At 37.4% G+C, this 24,728-nt stretch overlaps 1 protein-coding gene across 5 annotated transcripts in view; it reads right to left on the reverse strand.

Moving 5' to 3' along the window:
• Window positions 1–24,728, reverse strand: part of TERF1 (telomeric repeat binding factor 1) — a 33,924-nt gene that overhangs the window by 7,865 nt on the left and 1,331 nt on the right. The window contains exons 2-8 of one of the 5 annotated variants that reach the window (XM_046020479.1): window positions 19,790–19,885; window positions 16,249–16,370; window positions 14,720–14,806; window positions 10,661–10,810; window positions 9,647–9,753; window positions 5,910–5,966; window positions 4,282–4,373 (exon numbers count right to left, since the gene is read on the reverse strand). In XM_046020479.1, coding sequence (XP_045876435.1) covers window positions 4,282–4,373; window positions 5,910–5,966; window positions 9,647–9,753; window positions 10,661–10,810; window positions 14,720–14,806; window positions 16,249–16,370; window positions 19,790–19,885 — 711 coding nt within the window. Of the gene's footprint in view, window positions 1–4,281; window positions 4,374–5,909; window positions 5,967–9,646; window positions 9,754–10,660; window positions 10,811–14,668; window positions 14,807–16,248; window positions 16,371–19,789; window positions 19,886–24,728 lie in introns of all 5 variants that reach the window. The other 4 variants (XM_046020469.1, XM_046020507.1, XM_046020497.1 and 1 more) reach the window with 4 other exon arrangements.

Raw genomic sequence — 24,728 nt, forward strand, 5'->3', positions numbered from 1 at the left:
CTCAAAATCTGTGGGATGAAACTAAAGCAGTAATTAAAGGGAGTTTATAGCATTAAATGCACATATTAAAAAAGATCTGGAAATCTATGAATAATAGGCAACTCATATACAAAGGGGGGAAGAAAGGCTGACATTAGACTTGCCCATAGTAGCACTTATAAAGTCAAAAACTGGATCTGTATCTGCAAAGTTTTAAGAAAATATCTCTGAAGAATATTCCATTTAGCTAAATTTCCCTTTAAGCAAAAAACAGTACACACTCAAGGTACAGCATAGTCCCTATGTCAATGGTTTTTTTTATTGTAATAATGTTGTATGGAGACAGATGATATCTACCGTTGGGGTAAGCATAGCATAATACATAGAGCTGTCCAATTATTACGCTAAACACACACAACTAATGCAACATTGTGTGTCAACTATACTTCAATTAAAAAAAAAAAGAAAAAAAAGAAAGAAAAGAACATCTTCCACTTCAGTGATGACAGGAGAATCTGTCAGGGGTTGCCACTTGAAAAGAGTCTTCCTGGAAGGGAAGCCATCACAGAGGAAAGTAGAGCTGAGGGACACAGAGGAACCAGGTCTGACAAAAATGCTTGAGTAGCTGGATCCAGCCAGCCACACTTGTAGCTAGCTAATGTACTTCTGAAATTATAAGTACGAGGCAGTAAACTCCCTTTCTCACTCCAAAAAGAAAAAAGAAGAGCAGAGCTTCTCAGTGATGTAAATATTTAGAAATATAGTACCTATAATCCCATCTTTTTAAAAAAATGTAGCAGAAGAAGAGGTATAGAATGAGGACATGATGGTCAAAGGGTTGGTAATCAGTAATAAATCAGTTTAAATAGATTAAACTACTTTGGAAATTATGGCTAGAGAAGAGAATTCTACAAACCTTTATCATACAAAATAATTTAAAAATTAATTCAACTATTAATTTCAAATAATTGAGAAACTGGGAATTAGTGGGAGAAGTTTTTGTTGTTGTTATTGGCTAATACCACCCTTTTTAGATAAAGTCCTTCAACAGTCTAAAATTTAAGATTACAGAGGCAACCTGATTCAACCTCTTGAAGCATTTCATATTCTATATCCTTCATTTTGGAGAAGTCATACAGATTATTGATATACTTCTTATGAAACAGCATTTACATGAAATTCAAAATGTTAATGTGTTTTAAATTAACGTGTAATATAGTCACATTTTTCTAAATTTTGGTTTGACTATTTTTCCACTGATGTAGTCTAGCCCAGCAATTAAGAGCATGGGCACTGCAGTCAGTGTCTGATTTTGCCTGGCCGGTTCAGCTGGCAGAGCATGAACCTCTCGATCTTAGGGTTGTGACTTCAAGCCCCATGTTGGGCATAGAGCTTACTTTAAAAAGGTCATTTTTTTTTCTTTTTTAGGTTTTATTTATTTATCTGAGAGTGAAAGAGAGAGAGTACACAAGCAGGGGGAGTAGGAGACACGGAGTAGCAGGCTCCCACTGAGCAGGGAGCCCCAACATGGGGCTTGATTCCAGGATCTTGAGATCATGACCTAAGCCAAAGGCAGACGCTTAACTGACTGAGCCACCCAGGCACCCCAAAAAGGTTAATTGCAAATTCTAGTTCGGTTCACTATTTCTGTGACCAAGTATATTTTACTTAATTTCTTTTTGTAGTGGTTTCCCCTGTAAAATGGGAATGATTTTTCTTTAAAAAAAGGTACTTGTAAGGTTGTTGAAGATTAAATGAGTTTACACATCATTTCACTGAATGCTGTTAAGTTTTTTCTGCACAGAAAGAATTTAGTTGATTTTCTTTCTTTCAAGTTTTCTGAATCACCTGATTTTTTAAAAGTACATGGCAATTTTACAAATCTGAAAAAATTCAGCACAAACAAAACTAATATTGTCTATGGAGAGAGGATACTGCATACCTTTTAAGCAAACTGGAAGTAAAAAAAAAATGTGTACGCATACATTACTAACATCTAACAAAAAGTAAAAAAATGTACTAAAACTCAAGATCTTCTAGGCTCAATATCCATAGTCACTGTCAAACCAGTCTGTAACGAGGTTACAGTACTCAGAGTTTAACTACTTATCAATTACTTAGAATCTAAAAACATATGCTTCCACTTCTTTGAATTTTGTATTATGAAATTAAAAGTCCAGAATCCCCAAATTATTTTAGCTTAGAATTATGATTCCTAACCATTTGGCAGTAATAGATGCAGAACAAATTTTGGAATAACAACATGAAGCAGTTATTTGAGTTTAACTTTACCATTTTTAAAATGAAGATGACAGTATCTATGGATGTAAAATGTTTCAGAGCTTTAATTTACAAATACTAGTTAATACTGGCCCTATCACCAGCCATCAATTATGAATGTATTCAATTAATTAATACTTATTGCAGCCCTACTATGTCCCTGGCATCAAGCTGGTGCATCTATTATTTTCAGATTGACCACAACCTGCTAGGTGTGGATCAATGAAGTTTAAAAATCCTTGCATGAATGTACTTGTTCATTCATTCATTTACACAGTATCTAGAATGTAGTGTACGTTCAGTGAACATTTGCTGACTGAATACATACTAAGGAGAAACTTACAATCAAATCGTAATTTAAGGGATGCCTGGGTGGCTCAGTCGGTTAAGCCGTTGCCTTCGGCTCAGTTCACGATCCCAGAGTCCTGGGATCAAGTCCCACATCGGGCTCCTTGCTCAGCAGGGAGCCTGCTTCGCTCTCTGCCTCTGCCTGCCACTCTGCTTGTGCGTGCTCTCTCTCTCTCTGTGACAAAGAAATAAATAAATATTTTTAAAAGATTTGTAATTTAAAACAATTATAGACTTTTTAAAAGATTTTTTATCTATTCATTTGAGAGAGAGAGACAGAGCACAAGAAGGGGAGGCAGAGGCAGAGGGAGAAGCAGACTCCCCACTGAGCTGGGAGCCCGACGTGAGGCTAGATTCCAGGACCCTGGAATCATGACCTAAGCCGAATGCAGATGCCCAACGGTCTGAGCCACCCAGGTGCCTCTATGGACTACTTTTAAGGTTTTTTTTGTTGGTTATTGTTGCGTGTTTTTTAAATCAAGCAATGTCTTTTATAAGAATAAATTCTAAATCCTAAATCCTAAATCCTAAATCTAGATTCCACAGTCAATCCTCATTATTCATGGATTCTGTATTTGTGAATTTACTTCCCTGCTAGTAATTTCTACCTCTAAAATCAATACACTTTTGTGTATTATGCTTTTGTGGTCACTGGTGGACATGAACAGAGCAAATAAAAAGGGGGAGGGGGCACCTGGGTGGCTCAGTGGGTTAAGCCTCTGCCTTCGGCTCAGGTCATGATCCCAGGGTCCTGGGATAGAGCCCCACATCCAGCTCTCTGCTCAGTGGGGAGCCTGCTTCCCCCTCTCTCTCTGTCTGCCTTTCTGCCTACTTGTGATCTCTGTCTGTCAAATAAATTAAAAAAAAAAAAAAAAAAAGATCTCACCTGATATGTGTGCTCCCAGCTAAGCTTAAGCAAAGTGATGCTCTGACTTCATGTTTTAGCAATGTTATAAGTAACTGTCTTTTTTAGAGTCTATTTAATGCAACAGTTTGTGTTTTGGGGTACTACAGCTGTTTAAAATGGCCCCCAGATGTATTGTGGAAATGTTGTCTACTGTTCCTAAGTGAAAGAACACTAGGATGTTCCCAATAGAAAAAAATATGTGTTAGAAAGCTTCATCCAGGCATGAGTTACAGTGCTACTTGACCACAAATTCAAGGTTAATGAATCAACATTATATATTAGCATCTTTAAACAGAAACACAGTAACACACTGAACAAGGTTATGTATTTATCAGCTGACAAAACTGGTGACAAGAGGCTGAAAGGAATCTAACCCTGTAATTCCCAGTAATGTTTAGTGTTCACCAACCACAGTAACCAGAACATAACTATCATGATAACAATGGTATGTTTCAAAAAAAAAAAACCAAAAAAAAAAAAAAAAACCAATGGTATGTTTCAGATTAGTAAATACTTCAAGTTGCTGAATAAAGTTAAGGTAGAAAAGCAGTGTACCATTATAGCATAAGTACTCTAAGCTAGGCAATCAGAATAGCTAACTTTCTAAATTAAGTAATAACTTTCTAACTCTATGAAGGTATGGCATTTAATCCTTTGTGCTTTGGTTTTCTGAAGTGTCTCTGGGTGTTGTAGTAGGGAGGGCAGGCTGGATCACTTTCAAGGACACATCAATTCTCCACTTCTAAAACTGTACTATGAGTACTCACTTTGAAGAATTTCCATTCTTTCTTCTTCCTTTCTAAAATCCTGTTGTTGGCTTCCGTGTTTTGACTTAGATAGAATGAGCTTCTTGTGACACCTAAATTGAACAAAAAGCATGGGATTGGTTCCACAAAGAGTAGAAAAGCAATGAAAGAAGGTAGCTGATTTGTCTTAATCTCTGTTTTAGGACGTTCTTCTACTTTGGCCTGTTTCCTCTGGTGCTCCGAGTGCTCTATCTTAACTTTTGGCCTCTTAAAATTTCTGTTGTCTGATTTCCCTCTCCTCCCATCACTTATTTTCTCCATCTCAGCTACTTAGAAATCAAGATTCTTCTGGTCTTCTAATTAGACAGGTGAAGAAAAAAAAAAAATCCAAAGACTATCAGCTATTAACTTTTATTCTCTCCTAAATTCTAAAATTCCTTTACACATAATGGTAGGTATCACTTATCACAGCTTCCAAAACGAGTGTTTTTGAAATGAAGGTTGTTTGGAAACAGTGTGGCAAAATTTTGACAACCCTGCAAAACTGGTATTATTCCAATTTTATAAAGGAGCTAGTTTAGATGAAAAAATTAGTTCACCTAAACTTAAGAAATGATTTTATCACCACCTAAAATCTGTATCATTACCTAAGTACCCATGTATGAATCCTACTAATCCGTTCCCTTCCTCCCAAAACTTTCTATTGTGCTCTCTGGAATGACATTCTCAACCTCTTCACCAGTTCTCCTACCTCTTCGCTTTGCCTAAAATCTCCCTTACAGAGAATATTTCTCTGTGGCTTGCTCAAGTAGACCGGCCTTCTACCTTCTTTGAACACAGGGTCCCAGAGGTGAGTGTCTATACTTTCCATTTCCTAACAAATGCCACTTTCAGGATCCTGCCTCCATAAGAAATCTTAGCCCTTGTGGATTCATTCTACTAATGTGTATCATCATCTACCATACTTCAGAGTTATTCAGACCCTTGCAAACAATTCTCATCATTCACAGATCTTTTTCTACACTCAAGTGATGGTTTTACCATGTTATTTCCATGTTCTTGTGGATAACCCATACATAATCCTGACCTCTCAATTCCTCATTTCCAATGACTTCCTCCCCCACACTAAATCAAAACCTCCCACTATGGTTCCTATTCAGCATCCTAACTGCTCTATCTCTAAAATCAGTGATGTAGACTTTCTGTTCTCCGAGTCATGTTATATTGTCTGTCACAAAATTTCTAGTAGATTAAACACAGTGTTTCAAGTAATTTCATAAAATTAGAATTTGAGATATTCATCAGAAATATAACTGTCCCCAAACCCTTGGCAACATAACCTTGTTTCTAGGACAGAGTAAGAGTTTATTAAACATCTGCTTTAAGTTCAAGCACTCCCTATACATGTATGCCAATAATGGCCTTGTGGAAACAATGTGTAACAACTCAGGATCCCAGAGGCAGGTCTCCATAGTTTGGAATTTCAAGACACATGAACGTCTTGAATATCTGTTGAGATAAGCAAGCACCTACGATATTCTCTAAATTATCCCATCTACATGACAGTTAATATAAAACATCTAGGTCTGCATGAAATACTTCAATCAAAGATCTTAAAGACAGAGAAGAAAAATGTCCATTTACTTCACCTCAATAAGGACACTGTACCCCCTGAGAAGTCAGTTGCAGACTGTTTGTCACTAACACTTTAAAAAAAGAAAAAATATGTAAGAATGTAAACAAAAGAAACTTTTCACAAGGTCAATACTTATGACATAATCAAGTCATATTTCAATTTATACAAAGTATCTTTGGAAAGAAACATCAGGACGTACAGAGCCCCATTACAACATGGATAATTTTGCCCAGATGTACTTACCAGATATTAAATCAAGCTTTCACAAACATAAGTTAAGCAGAGTTAATGTTGTAATCAATCATTCATGTCACTCTTTCAAAAACTCTCCCATGTCTCTTTATTTCCATGGATTTAAGTTTAATTTCTTGCCCCCCCCCACCAGCCTCCAACTGAACTTTTTAACAAGTCCTGCCCCAAGTTAAACTTAGCTTCCACAAACACAGCATAACCATTTACACCTTTGTGCCCTCACTGGAACTATTCTTCTATCCAAAAATGACATTTCCTCTTCATCGACCTGTAAAAATCGTTAACTATCCTCCAAGGGCCTGCACAATACTCACCCCTCCTTGAAACTTCTATCTCAACTTCTTCAGCATTTAAGTCTATACATTTTAACAACAAATTATGTAATGTCTGCCTCAGTTCCTGTTTCCTGTCTCTAATTCTTATTGCCTCAAAATAGTTTATAAGCTTTATCAAAGTTTTTATTTCATTTACCATTGATAATACGCAGGTTTCATCTTTCCTATTATTTGTCTGATTTCACAATCACCCTTCTGATTCTACCCTTGTTCACCTGTGTCCTGCTGATTTTTGTCCTGATACTGGTGAATCTGATGCTTTACTTGTCCTGATTCTATTTGCCTCCAGGGTGGTCTTGAGATTTGCTTGGTTCTTGATCTTCATTTTGTCTCTAGTTTTATTCTCTGGGTCTAGTGCATTGCAAATTCTAATATATACCAGGTAATGAACTAAGTACCAAAGATACACAGCTAATTAAGAAACTCTGAAGGATTCTCAGTCTAGTGAGAAATACAGAAAGGTAAATAGGTATGTTACCATCCAAGAGAAGTCCTTTTATAGAAATGTGACTCAATGCTGTAGGAGCACTGAAGTGACAACCGATCAGGGAACTCAGTAAAACATAGGGTATCTTTGAGCTAGGCCCTGAATGCCAAGTAAGGGGCTGCCTTGGAGACAACAAAAAGAGGGGAATTCAAAATTGAAGCAAGAGACAGGCATGAAAAAGCTTTTAATATTCGAGGATCAGGATGAAATTCTGTGTTGCTAGAAAGTACCATGTATGTGGGCAGGATAGGGTAAGCTTAGGGATAAGGTTGTATATGGGAAAAACAAAAAAACAAAACAAAAAAAACCCAGAAAGGGGCCTTGTAAGGCTTGCCATGCCAATAAACTCTAACTCATCTAGTAGGAAAAAGAAAGCCAAAAGAGATTATTAAGTTGGAAAGTGATTTGAATAGGTTTATTTTTATGGGACACTAATTCTAGAAGTCATGTTAAAGATGGATTTATATGGTACAAAGCTTATAACCTAGGATACAAGTAATAAGAAAGACTATATTAAAGAAGCATGGAGGGACACCTGGGTGGCTCAGTTGGTTAAGCAACTGCCTTCAGCTCAGGTCATGATCCCAGCGTCCTGGGATCGAGTCCCACATCGGGCTCCTTGCTCGGCGGGGAGCCTGCTTCTCCCTCTGCCCCTGCCTGCCACTCTGTCTGCTTATGCTCACTCTCGCTCCTCTCTCTCTCTCTGACAAATAAACAAAATCTTTTAAAAATAAATAAATAAATAAATAAATAAAGAAGCATGGAGATGGGATTTACAACACTTGGGGAGTTAACTGGACATGTGAGGAGAGTCAGGATACAGAGAGACAAATGAGAACATCAACAGTTCTGTTTACACATTAAATTGCATCTTGTATAAGAGACATCTGAAATAAGCGAGCAGTACTACATGAGAGTACATAGGAAATGTGTTCATTATCTGCATGAATCATGGCAAGTTTTAATTTGATTTTAAAGCAGTATTACACTGAGCTGGAAGGCTAGGCTCCATAATGTACTGGGTCTTGGTATTACCACTTAACTTTGATTTCCTAAACAGAAAGAAAGAATTTAGCCAATAAAAAAGAACTCTACTTCTTAAAATGGATCTTAGAAAATAACAAGACCTTACTAAGAGTTTGGGGGAAGACCAGTGAGGGAGCAGATCACAGGTAGGGACAAGGATAGACAATAATGACTAAGCTTAGTCCTGAGGTATAAGCAATGCATGTCCGTCCAACTTGAACCCCAATTCCCACCTCTAAATAAGCAGTTGAGATGAGGAGCCTGCAGCATTCAAGTCACAGGATCAAGAAAAAAGAGTGATATTACATCCACTGCCAAATCCATCCAACCAGAGATGACCCAGATTTGACATCTGGCCTTGGGTTAAGGGTAGAAGAATAGAGGGAATGGACTACAGGTTCAACAGAAAAGAACTTGATAGTGGTAGAGTTTATCTTCTTCAATAAGGTTAGCTTCTAAAGCCAAAACAAAAGGTAAAACTTACCCTTGAAAATCCCTAAAGAAATAATTTTAGAGACTGAATTTGTCTCTCAATACAGTAGTCCCCACCTTATCTGTGGTTTCACTTTCCAGTTTCTGTTACCCATGGCCAACTGCACCTGGAAGATGATCCTCCTCCTGACGATCTCATCAGCCTAATACTATGTCATGATGACCAGGTCATGATGCCTGCATCATTCTTCTTGCTTCATCTTATCACATAGGCATTTTATCAGCTCACATCGTCACACTGTCTCAGAACTCAGATGTTCTGAGAGAGAAGAGACCACAGTCACGTAACTTTTACTACATTATATTGTTCTATTGTTGTTCTTAATCTTACTGTATGTATCTAAATTTATAAATAAACTTTATCACAGGTATGTACATATAGTTAAAAACATGATATATAGAGAGTTTGGTACTTCCTGTGGTTTCAGGCCTCCACTGGGGGTCTTGGAATGCATCCCCCCACGGACAAGGGGGACTACTACGTGTAGGACCGACACAGCCCATTTCCCTCCAGCATGGAAGCAAATCACAATTTCTTCAGTTGAGCACCAGATGAAGTGGTTAGGTTACTACTGAAGATGTAGGAACAGTATTTTTTTTTTTTGAAAATTTTATTTATTCATTTGAAAGAAAGAGAGAGACAGAGAGAGAGCACAAGCAGGGGAAGAGGCAGAGAGAGAAGCAGACTCCCCATTGAGCCGGGAGCCCTACATGGAGCTTTGTTCCCAGGACCTGGAGATCATGACCTGAGCCGAAGGCAGATGCTTAACCACCTGAGCCAGGTGCCCCACGAATAGTATCTTAAAATACTAGAATAACCCTTAGTGTAGTGAGGCACTGACGACGGCATGTGGGATCCGAGATCTAAGGGGCATAGAGGATTCAAGTTTCCAACCTCAACACTGTTCCAGAGCATACGTTGCCTGAAAATGATAAGTGGTATTACTCACACTATTTAAACTGTACTATTTTGCTTAGTACATATAACAACTTGTATAAATCATGAAGTAACTGTACAGTACTCCAAATATCCAAATGTTAATAATCAGTAAAACATACCCTCTATAACAAATTATTTTTGTTAAAAATGGCTCACTAGCAACACTTTCACATAATCACGAATCCATGAAACAAAAATATATTAATGAACTTACAAACCTTTTTCCTACATCCAAATTCGCTTCGGTTTCCACTTCAACACTGTTACCATTAGGTTTATCTTGAGTTGTTCTTGCCCTTCTACTTTCCACTACTTTTGCTGCTGCCTTAAAAAATGGAGTTGTTGAAGAGAAAGGAATCCATTATGCCATTCTGAACAAATAACATTAAAATTAAGCCTTCTAATTCTTTGATAGTCATAACTAAAGTATCTGGTCAAGAAAGGGACTGTGTTGTGTTTTCTCCAGTAACTATCATCAATAGCAGCTGCTTTAGTCACCTGCTTGGTTTATAAGTCTTATAGAGAAGATCTTTCTTTGTACATCTATTTGATACATGGGGCTCTTCATAGCAATTTTAAGATAAAAGGTTACTTAGGGGAAAAAAAAAATCAATAAAAAGTCCAGATGGGGCAGCTGGCTGACTCAGTCTCTTAAGCATCTGCCTCCTGATTTAGGCTCAGGTCATAACCTCAGCGTCATGGGACTGAGCCCCCCATCAGGCTCCATGCTCCGCACAGAGTGTGCTTGGGATTCTCTCTCTCCCCTGCCTCTGCAGACAAACTCTTTTAAAAATTAAATAATAATTAAAAAATAAAAATAAAAATTCCAGGTATTTATACTCAATTAATCAGTGCTCCCCTATAACATAAGCTAAAACTTTTTGAGGCCAAGACTGAGGATAAAATGTTACGAAAAAACATCTTTCTAAAGGTCCTTCTTCAGTCCAATTCTTTTCTTCCAAAAACATGCAAAAAATTCCTTTGATCTATTCTCCCTTCAACTTTCTATTTTGAAAAATTTCCCCAACTCTTATTTCAAAAAAGTTTAAAAATACTACAAAGATCACCAATAAACCGTTTAGATTCACTAATTGTAACATTTTGTCATTCTTTTACAAAAATCAATAAATAAAATTCTAATTAGTTTTTAAGGATTTCTATTTCAAGTATTCTCCTTTATTGTAATAATTTCTCCTTACTCTACTGTTAGAGTCTCTCTGAAATATGCATACCTTCATAAGAAAGGCTGATGATTTTTCATTTATCACAGAATTCACATAACTCTTAATTTTCTCCATCATGTTGTTGTAGCTGAAGTGCTGAAAAATTGAGTGGAATGTATCTCTCTGAGAGATTATCTTATGCAATTTCCTTTTTAAAGGCTAAAAACAACAGGAAAAATGAATTAACATGTAAATCACAAATAAGATGGTAAAAATACTGTCTTATTTAATTCAAAAAATCACATTATAAACTCAGAGACACATGAGATTTTTAAAAATTCTGTTTTAAATGGCCCACCAATGTATTTTTTCTTACTTAAACTACTTTGTATTTCACACACATACAAAAGGATTAAAAAATAAATTATGAACTTGAAAGTCCACTGCCAAATTTAAGAAATAAAACATCATCTGTACAACTGAAGGCTTCATTTTCTACCATAATGATTACAGCTCTAGCTTCTCCTCTCGTCAAGGCAGCTATTATCCTGAATTAGAATTTACCATATCCACACATTCCTTTACACTTGCACTAAGAATGAAGGTAACCATAAATATAAGGTACTATTTAGCATATGTGTATTTTTCCGAAACCTGCTATATTTGCTCAACTCTGTGACATTTATCCATGTTGATTTGATTTTTATAGGACTAGCTACTTTCACTCTCATTACAACATTCCACTTATCAAAAATAGCTTTTATTCATCCATTCTTCCAGCCTTTTGAAAGCATTTAAAAGCTATTTTTTTTTAAAAGAACTTCCTTTAGTATTTTTTTTTTTTAGATTTTATTTATTTATTTGACAGAGATCACAAGTAGGCAGAGAAACAGGCAGAGACAGAGGAGGAAGCAGACTCCCTGCTGAGCAGAGAGCCCGATGCGGGGCTCGATCCCAGGATCCTGGGATCATGACCTGAGCCGAAGGCAGAGGCTTTAACCCACTGAGCCACCCAAGTGCCCCTAAAAGCTCTTTTCTATTACTACTATACTGTTAAACATTTTTCTATAGGTCTTCTTGTGAACAGTACAAGCTTCTCTTGGACATTAGTTCTTTCAAGACTGGTTGCACAATAAAAGCTACCAGACCTTCAAAAAATTCTATTTCTTAGTCTCTATTTCAGACCAACTGTCTTAGTGGGAACCGTTTGTTTTTTTTTTTTAATAAAACTTCATGGCTTTTTAGGGGCGCCTGGGTGGCTCAGTTAGTTGAGTGACCAACTCTTGATTTCAGCTCAAGTCATGATCTCGGGGTCCTGGGAATGAGTCCCAAGTTGGGCTCCGTACTCAATGGGGAGTCTGCTTTAAAGTCTCCCTCTCCCCCTGTCTTTCCCCCCTACTTGGATGCACGCACTGCCTCTCTAAAATAAACAAATTTTCTTTAAAAGAAAATCTTCATGGCTTTTAAGATATGCAGTAGAAGGGGCACCTGGGTGGCTCAGTTGTTAAGCATCTGCCTTCTGCTCAGGTCATGATCCCGGGGTCCTGGGATCGAGTCCCACATTGGGCTTCCTGCTCAGCGGGAAGCCTGCTTTTCCCTCTCCTACTCCTCCTGCTTGTGTTCCCTTTCTCTCTATCTCTCTCTGTGTAAAATAAATAAATAAAATCTTTGAAAAAAAAAAAAGATATGCCGTAAAAAAGTTACTCCAGGGGCTTATCTAGAAGTAGAATTGCTGAACACATACTCAGAGATTTTGCTAAAATGCTCTCCAAAGTTTATGAGCTAATTTACAGGACTGAGAAGGTATGGCAGCCTTACCATTTCTCCACTCTTTGAGCCAACTCTTAGTATTCTGAAGTATTTTAATCATTGCCAGTCTAAGGTGTAGTTAATACTATTTCAATATATTACTTGGGATTGCCCTGATTACTCAAGCTAGTGAGGTTAAGTATTTCCTTTTACGCTTACTTGCTGTAAGCTTTTTTTTCCTGTGATGTACAAAGTGTGGTTTTTCAGTAACCTCACATGTTACGGCAAAAAAGCAGGGGCAGGGAACTCAAAAAACACATCAAACTTTCAGGTGGAATCTCTGTGAAGGTTTATACCCTAGAAACAAGGGCAAATTAGAGATAAACGAAGCCTTAATAAAACTTCAACTTACTCTTGACTCAGCTCAGTCCCTCAACAGTTTAAGGTGATCACCCCCAACTCTATACAAGCATGCTTAAAGGTGCTCAACTTCACTAGTCAAAGGAAGAGAAACCAAAACCCAATGTGATGCTACTACATATTTGCCAGAATGACTATAAGGAAAACTACACAGCAGGTCTGTGAAGCAAGTGGAACTCTTCCACACTACTGAGTGAATGGATATAACATAACCACTTTGGAAAACTGTTTGGCAGAATCTACTAAAACCGAGTAATGCATATCCTACAACCCATCAATTCTATTTCTGAGTATATACCCAACAGAAACACATATTATTTGTTCTACAAAAGATGTGTAGAAGAATGTAACAGCCCCAAACTGGAAGTAAATCAAATGTTTCTCAACAGTAGAATGGGTACGTTGCATATTCTTTTTTTTTTTTAAGATTTTATTTATTTACTCGACAGACAGAGATCACAAGTAGGCAGAGAGGCAGGTGTGGTAGGGTGGCGGGGAGGCAGGCTCCCTAATGAGCAGAGAGCCCGATGTGGGACTCGATCCCAGGACCCTGGAATCATGATCTGAGCTGAAGGCAGAGGCTTTAACCCACTAAGCCACCCAGGCACCCCTAAGTTGTATATTCTAATAATGGAACAATGAGACTAAGTCAACTATTGTTACAAGCAACACCATGGATCAGTCTTACATAAACTTGCTATATGGGGGTGCCTGGGTGGCTCAGTCATTAAGTGTCTGCCTTCAGCTCGGGTCATGATCCCAGGGTCTTGGGATCGAGCCCTGCATTGGGCTCCCTGCTCAGAGGGAAGCCTGCTTCTCCCTCTCCCATTCCTCCTGCTTGTGTTCCCTCTCTCGCTGTCTCTGTCAAATAAATAAATAAAATCCAAAAAAAAAAAACAAAAACAAAAAACCAAAAAAACACCCTGCTAAATGATTACATTACATAAAACATGGAAACAAGTAGAACTAATCTTGGATGTTACAAGTCAGGATAGTGGCTATCCTTTAAAGATGGGAGGGACAGTGACAGGAGGGTATAGGCAATGTTCTTTTTCCTGATCTAGGGGTCATTACAAAAGCATGTTTCTTTTGCAAAAACACATCTCTTTATGCACTTATAGTACATGTATGCTACTAACGGTATGCTTCTGTTCAATAAAAAGTTCACTAAAAATGTATAAAACTATTTTTTGTATCTTTAAGTAAAAATAAGCTCAATTTATTCCAACATTTTGTTTTTAATATTTAAAGAACTAAGTTCAATTGATCTTAACATTATACACAAACACATAAACTACTACTGATCTGATAAGAACCTTCTAGAAAAACGAGCTAATTATAATGTTGTTGTTATTGTTGTTGTTGTTGTTTTCTGGGGGTGCCTGGGTGGCTCAGTCAGTTAACTGGCTGCCTTTAGCTCAGGTCATGACCCCAGGGCCACCAGGCTCCCAGACCAGTGGGGAGCCTGCTTCTGCCCTTCCCATCTGCCATGCAGGTGCTCTCTTTCTCTCTGTCTCAAATAAATAAAATCTTTAAAAAAATGCTTTTTTTCTGTACCTGGGCTGCCCACTATGGTAGCCATTAGCCACAGGTAGTTACTGAGCCCCTGAAATGTGAGAACTGAATTTAGACGTAGGTATAAAATACACACCAGATTTCAAAGACTCAGTACAAAAAAGAGTGTATAAAGTACCTCACTAATATTTTTTATGTTGATTAAATGTTAAAATGATGTTTCTGGATATACTGGGCTAAATGAAATATTAAAATCCATTTCACTAGTTTAACTTTTTTAATGTGGCTACTAAAACATGTGTGACTTGCAATTATATTTCTATTGGACAGCACTGTTCTATACTGTTTAAAAGATAAAGCATCACTTTCTTTCTCCAGTGTTCTTTCATTTACCTCACTCCATATAAGCAATTCCAAAATTCTGATTCTATTATAAACAACTACCTCATAAGAATTCGGGTCATCAAATATTCTTTCAAAGACTTCTTCTGCTTCTTTAAAATTGCCATTTTCCATACAAACAGCTATAGCCTAAAACACAAGATGACAAATACAAACCTTAGACTGCTTTTTTAAAATGTATAACTGTTGCTTAATATTGAAATAAGTCCTATTAAGTCTAAACTACTTAACTTAAAAATTCTGATACATGACATAAAATATCTTTTCAAACACGAAGGAACTGTGGTTTGAAAAAGATGTAAAAAATGTTTCACTGGTCCCTTGCATATTTATTGATAAATGCACAGCATTCTAGCTCTTTGAAATTTAGGCCAATTGAAAGCAGACACTAATAAATAAATTAGGAGCTATATTATGTACATTTAGGACCCACCTAAATATTAACTTGGACAAAAGGGAAATGAGAGAAGAGGTAGCTGGTGTTCATGATGATTAGGATACATAAAATTAGCTAGTTAGAATCCCTGGAAAACTTCCAATAGAAACCTAGGAAGCCAGATGCTTCTGAATGAGCATTTGATAATCTGGCCTTTCTGATAATATATGTAGTAAAGTAGGGAATTACCAATACTATCTGGGTAGCTCTGGCAAGCTATTTAACCTCATGTGCCTCTGTTTCTTTGTATGTAAAATAGTGGAGATACTAGTACCTATTCGTAGGATTGCCATAAGGATTGGATTTCTATGTGAAAAGTGCCTAGAACAGTACCTGACAAATAGTATGCAACGTATTACATGTTTGCTCTGTATTTATGGTAACCCATTCAACGTTATACTAGTATAAAATGATGGCCTCCTTCTCTAGAACCCCCCAAAACTGAGATAATATAACAAATCTCTTTGTCCCAGGCTGAAGTTCTTAAAAGTAGTAGTCATATTTCTGCCATTCTCTTCTGGTCTTAATTCTACTTGGCAGTCACCATACGTACAATAATTAATTTGGGGGAGGGTGAGAGATCATCCAGATTTTCTCTCCTACCCAACCATAAAATAATTTTCTAAAAATGAGGACAAATATATTTAATTAGAACAATCCTTAGTATTTGCTTTGCCTACTAGCAAAACATATTTTCCCTGCTACTCTATCTTTGAATGACTCCTTTGGCTTCTCACTCTTTAATAGGCAACTTCTAAAATTCCCTCTACATACCTAAAGTTTTACATTCTCTTATTTATAAAAATCCATTGATTTCTTTTTAAATATTCTTTTTTTTCATATTTGTAATCTTGAATAGAAATTGTGAGAGCACAAACCATTTGTTTTTGAAAGTTGCTTTGTGATCTTTAAATCAATGTGATATATTTTCTCATGTGGGGGCAATATATACTTAGGTAGCAAACACTAAGCCCCAGTTCTCAGAGCTTGCATGAAGATTATAAACCAAAGGTCAAATTTCTGAAGAGAATTATATTAAATTTTACTTTGGGTTTACTGTTCAACTTCTGTTAAGTGGCTCTTAATTTCTTTCAATGTTATATGCAAAATAGTAATAATAGTGTAACACACATACCTGAATTTTAACTAAATTCTCTATTTCTTCATGAAGTTTGTCATGTTCTTTTTCAGTTGAAGCCCAAATCATCAGGGCTGATTCCAAGGGTGTAATTCGTTCATCAGTTTCAAACTGTGCATCTTTTAAAACCAGAACAAAAATAAGTAACTTAGGAAGCTAAGCAGAACCTTATTTTGTCAATTTTTTATGATTTCAGTTCTTTAAATATTTACTGAGTATATACTACGTGCCAGGTACTATTCCTGTATATAACAGTTTAGGCAAGTGATATAACTTTTTAAGTTAATTTCCTTTTTTTTCTTTGAAAAACTGGAAGGAACATGCAATTTAAATGTTAGCAGTTTCAACAACTCCTACTTTGTAGAAACAATTTCCTGTTATCTTCTAATTGTTTGTCCAACATTTTAAACATAAAGATATAATTCATATACAAAGAAAGTCTCTTTATATTCCAGGCCCTATACCAGATACTTAAGATCTGACCAGGAAGAAGAAACAGTTCCTGACCTTATGAAACTTACATGCTAGCTATGAAGAAAGACAAACCAATGTGACTGGTACTCTACTAGAATTATGTGTTATGCCAGTGCTTCTCAACCCTACCTATACCTCAAAATCACCTGAGGAGCTTTTATAAAAATGCAGATGCCTCGACCCATCCTTTAGAGAATTGATTTTATTAGTACAGGGTAGAGCCCATGCATCTGTGTTTTCCAAGAAGATCAGTTCTATGAAAGGATACTAACAAAAGAATCCTTTACGAAAGAGAACCATCCAAACTGGGACATTGAGGATAAACAGGAGATAACTAAGTGAAGAGGAGGAGGATGGGAAGAATATTTCAGGAAGGCAGCAGTAGAACATAAGGAAGAGAAGGACAAAAGATATTCACACTCATAGTCAACACATACTAAGGGCCTATTAACCTGTTAGGCTCTATGCTAAGTGCTTAACATGCAGTATCTCCTTTATTCAAATAATTTCTTTAAAAGGGTTTATAACATTACCAACCCTGTCTTATAAAGTAGGACCTGAGACTTAGTTATGTCACTCAGCTAGCGAGTAGCAGAAAGCAGACACCAGAACCCTTAAAAACCACTTACTCTGTCTCAGAAAAAAGGTATGTTTCAGGAATAACAAGATGCCTGGTAAGGCTAGAGTATGTGCTGGAAAGCATGAAATGGAAGGGCAGACTACCTAATCTATCTTCATTTCACATTTGTCTTTCTTTTAAAAACTTACTTCAGTATTTATATTTCCTATTAAGTCTTTCTTGACTGACATTATCTAACGCATCTCATTATTCTGCTGCCTTCTTATAAATGTGAGATACAGAAAAAAATGTACCTATGTTAGATCTTAACTTCAAAAATTTTAGAGTAGCCTTACACCTTCTGGTAGAATATAGGATATTGCAGTAGGCCAACACTCCCATTACAACTAGAAAAAAGTGGAGTAAGTTGCAAAATCATATTGCTAAAAGACATGGGATAGTAATGGAAGCAAAGAGAACCAGATGAACTACATTTCCAGGAGTTAGCCAATGATTTGCAGCTTTTCTTCCCTAGCCATATTTGCTTATAAGGATGAGGATTCAGTGTTTTCCAGGCAGGGAGATTTCACTGGGTTAAGAAAATGAGGAAAAGCTTCTGGTGGTTTACTTGGGGCTACTTTGGTGGACTGGAAACTAGAGGAACTGAAAACACATGGCTGGTTTTCCCCTCAAGACATGTGCTGAGTTCTGGGGTGCAGCAGAAAGCTGGAGTGGAAAGGAAGGGAAGTCTCCCAGAGTTGCATGGATCTTAAAAAATAAAGTTCCATGAAATGAGGGTGGCTGCCACAGACAAACATTTCCCCTTCAAGACATTTATCATATTTTAAAGCTATCTGCAGCAGGAAACTAAAGCTAATATGGTAGCCACTGGCCATATATAATTAATGAGCTGTTAAAATATGGTTAATTGCAAATTAAGATGCACTTTAAGTATAAAATATACCCCAGATTTCAAAGACTTACTGCAAAAAAAGGGGTAAAATATCCCATTAACATGTTTTATATGGATTACATGTTGATATATATTTTAGAAATATTGGGATAGGTAGGATACTGCCAAAATTAATTCCACCTATTTCTTTTCAATTACATATGTAGTTCACATTATTTTTCTATTAGGCAGTGCTACTGTTGAGCAACCACTTAAAAATAAGGCAAAAGAGTTTTGTATAGCTAAAAATCCAACACAGAAATTAAAATTTTGCTGCTTCACTTGAGCTCATTATGGTGAAATACATTGATTCTTGATAACTGACATGAGCCTATTCTAAGATATACTTAAAAGGGGGCTCCTGGTGAATTTCAAGATTAGCGGGGTTACATACAAAATCTGCATTTCTTTTCAGAATGAAAAGACAGGTTGGAGGAAGGGCTGTCAGGGGAGAAAGTAAGAACTACTGAACAACTGCTAGTACGTGAGACACAGCTGGGCACTTTGGAGTATGTTGTCATATTTTAATTTACAAAACAACTGTTAACAACCATGCTAACTTATTGTCTACATGATCAGGAATTCTGTGTGCCCACATCAAGACAGTTTTCTTCTTTAGCTATAGGCCCATACTACTTAAAGTTCTGTCTCCTCCACATTTACTCTGCTTCTAGTCCTACTCACTTATGGTCATGGCACCAACTCCAGACCCAGTCTCACTCCAGAGAGTATGCTATGTGAGCCAGAGCTAGATAGTGAGGGCCCTGAGAATGGTACAAGCACACTGGGATTTCATGTAACACAAAAGGACTGTAAATAACTGGTTTCATTTTAAGTACCACCTATCAACTGGCACTCTGGGAAAGCATTATGTAAATTATAAAAACCAACATAAATATGAAATTATTTGCATCAAGAGGTCCTTTAAATGACCATGTTGTAAATATCAGGCATTACTCATTAACTGAAGCAGGCTTACCCATTACAATCTAAAATAACCTGTAGAGATAAAGGAGAGAGCTATTAGAGCTACAAATCATATTCGCCTATCTAAAGAAGTGCGGAAATCCAGTTCAAATAAGAGGTGTCAATTATCATAGTTGCTACTAAAAAAAGTGTGTATGATAGTAAGAGTCACCACAAACTTACCATACAGTCCAGTCTGAGGTGAACTCTCCAAAAGACAGTCCATGAAGTGTAGCTTACCAATAGCAGCGTCAGAAGCACCTGGAAACTCCAATACAAATACAAACTCCACGGCTCCTCCCATCCATCCTACCGCATCAGGAATTCATGGTGGAGAATTCTGGTTTTGGGTTTTTTGTTGTTGTTTTTTTTAACAAGTTCTCTAATACTTCTGAAGCAAGCTAAGTTTGACAACCAGTGCTCTAAGAAGATTGGAACTATTATTTCTTTTAGTTGCTTTAGATATGCTTGTATAGATGAACATCCCAAATACATTGTGCAAACTCTCAGTTATCATCTGTTCTCATTGTTTTACCTTTAGGCATAGATTAAAATATTTCCAAAATAAGATAAAAACACATATTTACCAAGGGCTTTTCCTGAGGCAATTCTTGTCAAAAACTGACATATGTATACAGTTCTCAACTGATAAGCTGTTAGACTGGACAGTCCATGAATAATAGCTGAAAAAGAAAAACATTAAAACAGTTTTTTTAAAAGCCAAACTTGACCCAGCAGCGCCTCTATGTGGTTGGCTGAGTAATAATAGGTTAAAAAAACTATCACAAACTGGGAGCTGTATGCTTTTGTTTACAGGCAATTTTTTTTAAAATGAGAAAAATAGCAAGGAACACTTTTCTTACAAAATAAAATAGATTTTCACATGCAGAATAATAAATATTTAATAGTACTTCCACAGGTAGCACTCTATACTAACAAAAAGGGATAATTAGATTCAAAACTGTAAAATATTTCAAATCATTAGCTAGAAGCTTATTTTATACCTTAAAACTCCTATTATACGAAATACTTTATATTATTTCAGTCAGGGTTTCAGTTAAGCGAATCTCTTAAGTTCACAAAGACTTGAGAAAAATAACATATTTACTGGGGCAAGCTGGCCGAAGACAGGGATGGCCCGGTGGCGACAGGGTACTAGACCCTAGGCCCCGAGTCTTTTCCAGGGGCCGTGCGGGTTGGAAGTGAGCTCACAGTCCAATCCAACAAACAGTGTGTTGGCCTTTCTCACGGTGGGGATTTTGCAATAAAGCCTCTGCCCCAATAGGCAACTCCAGCATTCGGCAGCCCTGATGCGGAAGCTCCAGGAGGGCTACAGCATAGCACCAGAGGCAGGCAGGAGGCCAGTGAAGCTGGTCAAGCTGGTCCTGCAGTCCCGACAGGTGTGACACTGAGCCCTCCAGTCCTATGGGCCCAGGGACGCATGACCTCCCTCAGAGCAGCCACCTCTGGCGGTTGCTCTGCACTTTCGCCTTAACATTCTGCTATAATGCTCTGCTAAGCAGAGGCTCCTGGGCAAGAGGAGAAGCTGACAGTGAGCAGGTCAGACCTGCCATGTTGGCTGGTGGAAGAGTTTGTGGTGGCAGAATAAGGTGCTCCATGTTCTAATTCCCAGGCTAAAACCACCTTGAGTGTGGTTCCTCAGGGCAAAAAAAAAAAAAAAAAAAAAATCATAATTCAGCTCATCTAAGAGGAATGTTCAAAAGCTGCCGCTCAGCTCTAATATAACACTTACTCTGGAAATTCGAAGGGGCTGTCATGGGTGTGGCCTTGGTTTTTGCTTTGTCCACTGGTGACTGCTAGATAGAAAAGCTCTGGAAAATGTCTGGAAGCAAACTGAGTCCATATAGCTACCTTTTACCCTTTGATAGGGCTCTTAGGGATTGTACCTCAAACAGAGACAGTACAAGAATGGACTTATGTCCCTCATTCTTGGGAACTTGTGGTCACCCCCTTCTCCGTCTCCAGTCTAGATAATCACCCAGCAAAATAAAGAGAATAGTTCCCTTCCCTATTGTAATTAGGTTTGAGACAGGAAGTCAGAGGGGGCAGACACAGAAAGAGGTAGCAACTTTAGGCCCCAGCTTACCAACTACCTCTCTTCCCCTAAGGCTATTGGTTTAAAACTTCCAGAATACAATCTCAGCAATTTTATGTTTCCATCAAAACCTCTGTTTCTCCACAACCCTAACTCCACAGAAATAAGACTGCAGATGTATAGAAACAAATTCATTAATATTAATCTCCCAACTACTTGAATGCCCACCGAGATATTATGTTAGGCAGTGAGTATCATGGTGCATAAACCATAATCCTGGGCCTCAATGAGCTTATTACTATGTAGAAATGAAAGACAAATGATTGAGTAATTAAAGTAAAAGCATGAGGAAAACTGAAAAAGACAAGTACAGAATGCTGTGGGTGCAATATAACAAACCTTAGGGTGTGTTTTAGTAGCTAGCTGGAGGGATAAGATAGGAAAGCTTCTCTGAGGAAATAATGTTTATAGAGTAAAACCTGAAGATGCCACTGCTATACTTCACCCAGGGCTTGGCTGTTGTATATAAAGATTAAATCAGCTAGCAAAATCAAAAAGAAGTCCTGCAGTTACTAAGGAGGTAAGAGACAAATACATTTATTTGTATTTATTTCAATTCTAAAATAGCATCCTCTTGTGCTATCCTAGAGATTATCTGGACCAAATACAGCCACAATATAATGAAACAGGATTCAGAGAGTCCAAAACATATAAAATTTAAACAATTCATTCAATATTTAGTAAATATCTACTGCTAGCCAATGTTAGGGACTGATAAGACAGCCCCTGCTCCTCAGGAAGGTTTTAGTTTGAGAAGACACAACCCCAAATTTATGCAAGTTATTAAAATTTTAATGCCACAAAGGTTAAAAGTATGGTACAGAAGCAAAACAGAAGAATCTATTCTAGAGAAGAAAGTCAGACCTCTATCTTCACTTCCCTTTAGTCCATTATGCAAAAACTACAAATTATCTTATACACCACTGCCCTTCTGTTCTTTGTACCTGCTAGACAATACATAAAGCAAAAACAATGAAAACCTGGTTGAACCTTGCTATCTGCTTTTTCCTCACTTGCAACCAAACACTGCTGACAGAAAGACATATAAGGGAGATCTAATGACTAGCTACAACAGCAACCATATTTAAGCACTTCTAATACCAGGTACTAGTCTAAGAACTTAACACCAGTAGTTTTCAACTTGGTCATTTTGTCCCCTAGAGGAGTTCTGGCAGTGTCTGAGATAATTCTGATTATGATGAGTGGAAAGGGGACGCTCCTAGCATCTAGTAGTTGAGGTTAGGAGGATGCTAAACATCCTACAACGTACAGAAGCCCCACCTTCGCCCCCCTCTACTCTCATGCATACACAGAACAAAGAATTATGTGGTGCAACATGTCAACAGTGCTGAGGCTGAGAAACCTTACTTTATACAGATCAAAAGCTCTGTGAGGTAGATATTATTATCACCATTGTAAAGATGAAGAAATTGAGGTACCAAAGGTAAGTAACTTGCTTCAGGTCTTACAACTAGAAAGTAGCAGAGTCAGGAATCAAATTCAGACAATTTATTCTGGAGCCCCTGCTCTTACCCACTATCTTACACTGCTTCCCACGGAAAGAGACAGGTTAGGAATAACAGTCTGGAAAAGGTATTATCTGAATTAAGTGAGGTGTGACAACAATTCTGAGTCAGAATGAAAGTGCTAAAAATTTTTGAGAAAGCATCAAGAGTTGTGTATTTTTATAACACTGAAAAGTGTAATAAATGAAATCCTATAAAAGATAAAAGGGAGTCCTTTTGGTCAAAAATGGAGAGAGAAAACACTATGTTCAAATTTATATGTCTCTGATAAGCAGTGCAACTTTGAAAATAGTTTACTATTTTCTGTGCCCTTAACTTCAAAATAATAGAGGTGGCCTAGATTATTCTTTGGGTCTTGTTCTAGAACCTCAAAAGGAGTCTTTATTTTTTAGAAAGGTTTTTAATTTACAGTATTGTGAAGATTAAGTCCTATACTCCCTCCACCCAGTTTCCCATTAGTAACATCTTATATTAGTACAGATTATATACATTATTAACTAGAGTCCATGCTTTACTCAGATTTTCTTAGTTTTTACTTCATGTCCTTCTTCTGCTGTAGATCCCACCCAGGACATTACATTCAGTTATCACGTCTCTTTAGGCATTGCTTGGCTATGAAAGTTTCTCAGACTCCCGTGGTTTTGAGGACCTTGGCAGTTTTGAGGCATTTTGTATTGCAGTTTGTCTGATGTTTTCCTTACAATTTGAATGAGTGAAGGGGTTTTGGGAGAAAGATCAAAGAAGTTCTATCTTCAGCACGTCATATAAAGTGTACACACCATCAACTGGCACTGTTCCTGTTGATCTTGCTGTCTAGGGGTCAAGTAGTGTTTGTTAGTTTTCTCTACTGTGAAATTATCCTCCCTCCAATTGCATACTGTAGTCTTCAAAATAAAGTCTCTATGCACAGCACGCATTTAAGGAATGGGGTGTTATACTTCCTTGAGAACACAGTAGCGACTACATAAATTACCTGAATTCTTCTGTATGAGATTTGCTTCTTCTCCCACTTATTTACTCTTCCCACCATTTATTTCCATCATTATGGGATCATAGATAATTATTTGACCTTTGGGTTCTAATCCAAACTATTTTCTTACTCAAGTTGCTCTGGCCATCAGCAGCTCTTGCAGTTGGTTCCTGTCCCTTTGTAATGTCACCACTGTGGTGTTTTTTTTGTTTGGATGATTTCTGCATTTCTTTATTTTCTGGTACAAGATGCTCCAGGTTCATCTTGCACACTTCCCGTCCTAGTCCCAGAATCAGGCCATTTCTCCAAAGAGCTCTGGTTGTCTTTCTTAAGGACTGATATTAGAAACCAAGACTTGAGTGACAGGTTGCTACTTAGGGTTACACTGCTTCTGTGTGCTTTCATCTAACTGAACGAGGAAATATATGCATATATATTAACCTGTATCTAGAGATGTACAGAAATACCCATATATACTTCTGTATGTAACCACTGTTAAAAGAGAACCACTGACCCAAACTGGGGCTTAACACCAAATCTAACTGCACTTTAAACGTCCTTCAGAAATACAGTCTTAACCTGTTGGGAAGGAATTTTGTGACTGGAGCCAGAGTCTGCCAAATGGGTCCTCTCCAGCCCTAAAGGAAGATGAGGTAATCTGCATACGACCCCCTGCTCTTCCTCCTAAGGGAAAGTACCTAGCCTGGAACAATCCTTTTCTTTTGCTAATAACATTCTTGCCCCACCCTCCATCTATAAAAATCTTCCATTTTGTACAACACCAAGCTCCCTGCCTACTGGCTAGGTGGGATGTTGTCTGCCCAATTCATGAAATTGCTTATTAGCTCTGCAATACATCTGCAAGTTTACTTGGCTGGACTTTGTTTCTGAACACCATCTATACCTGTATTAAG

The sequence above is a fragment of the Meles meles genome, chromosome 1 (assembly GCF_922984935.1).
Source record: "Meles meles chromosome 1, mMelMel3.1 paternal haplotype, whole genome shotgun sequence".
NCBI lineage: Eukaryota > Metazoa > Chordata > Mammalia > Carnivora > Mustelidae > Meles > Meles meles.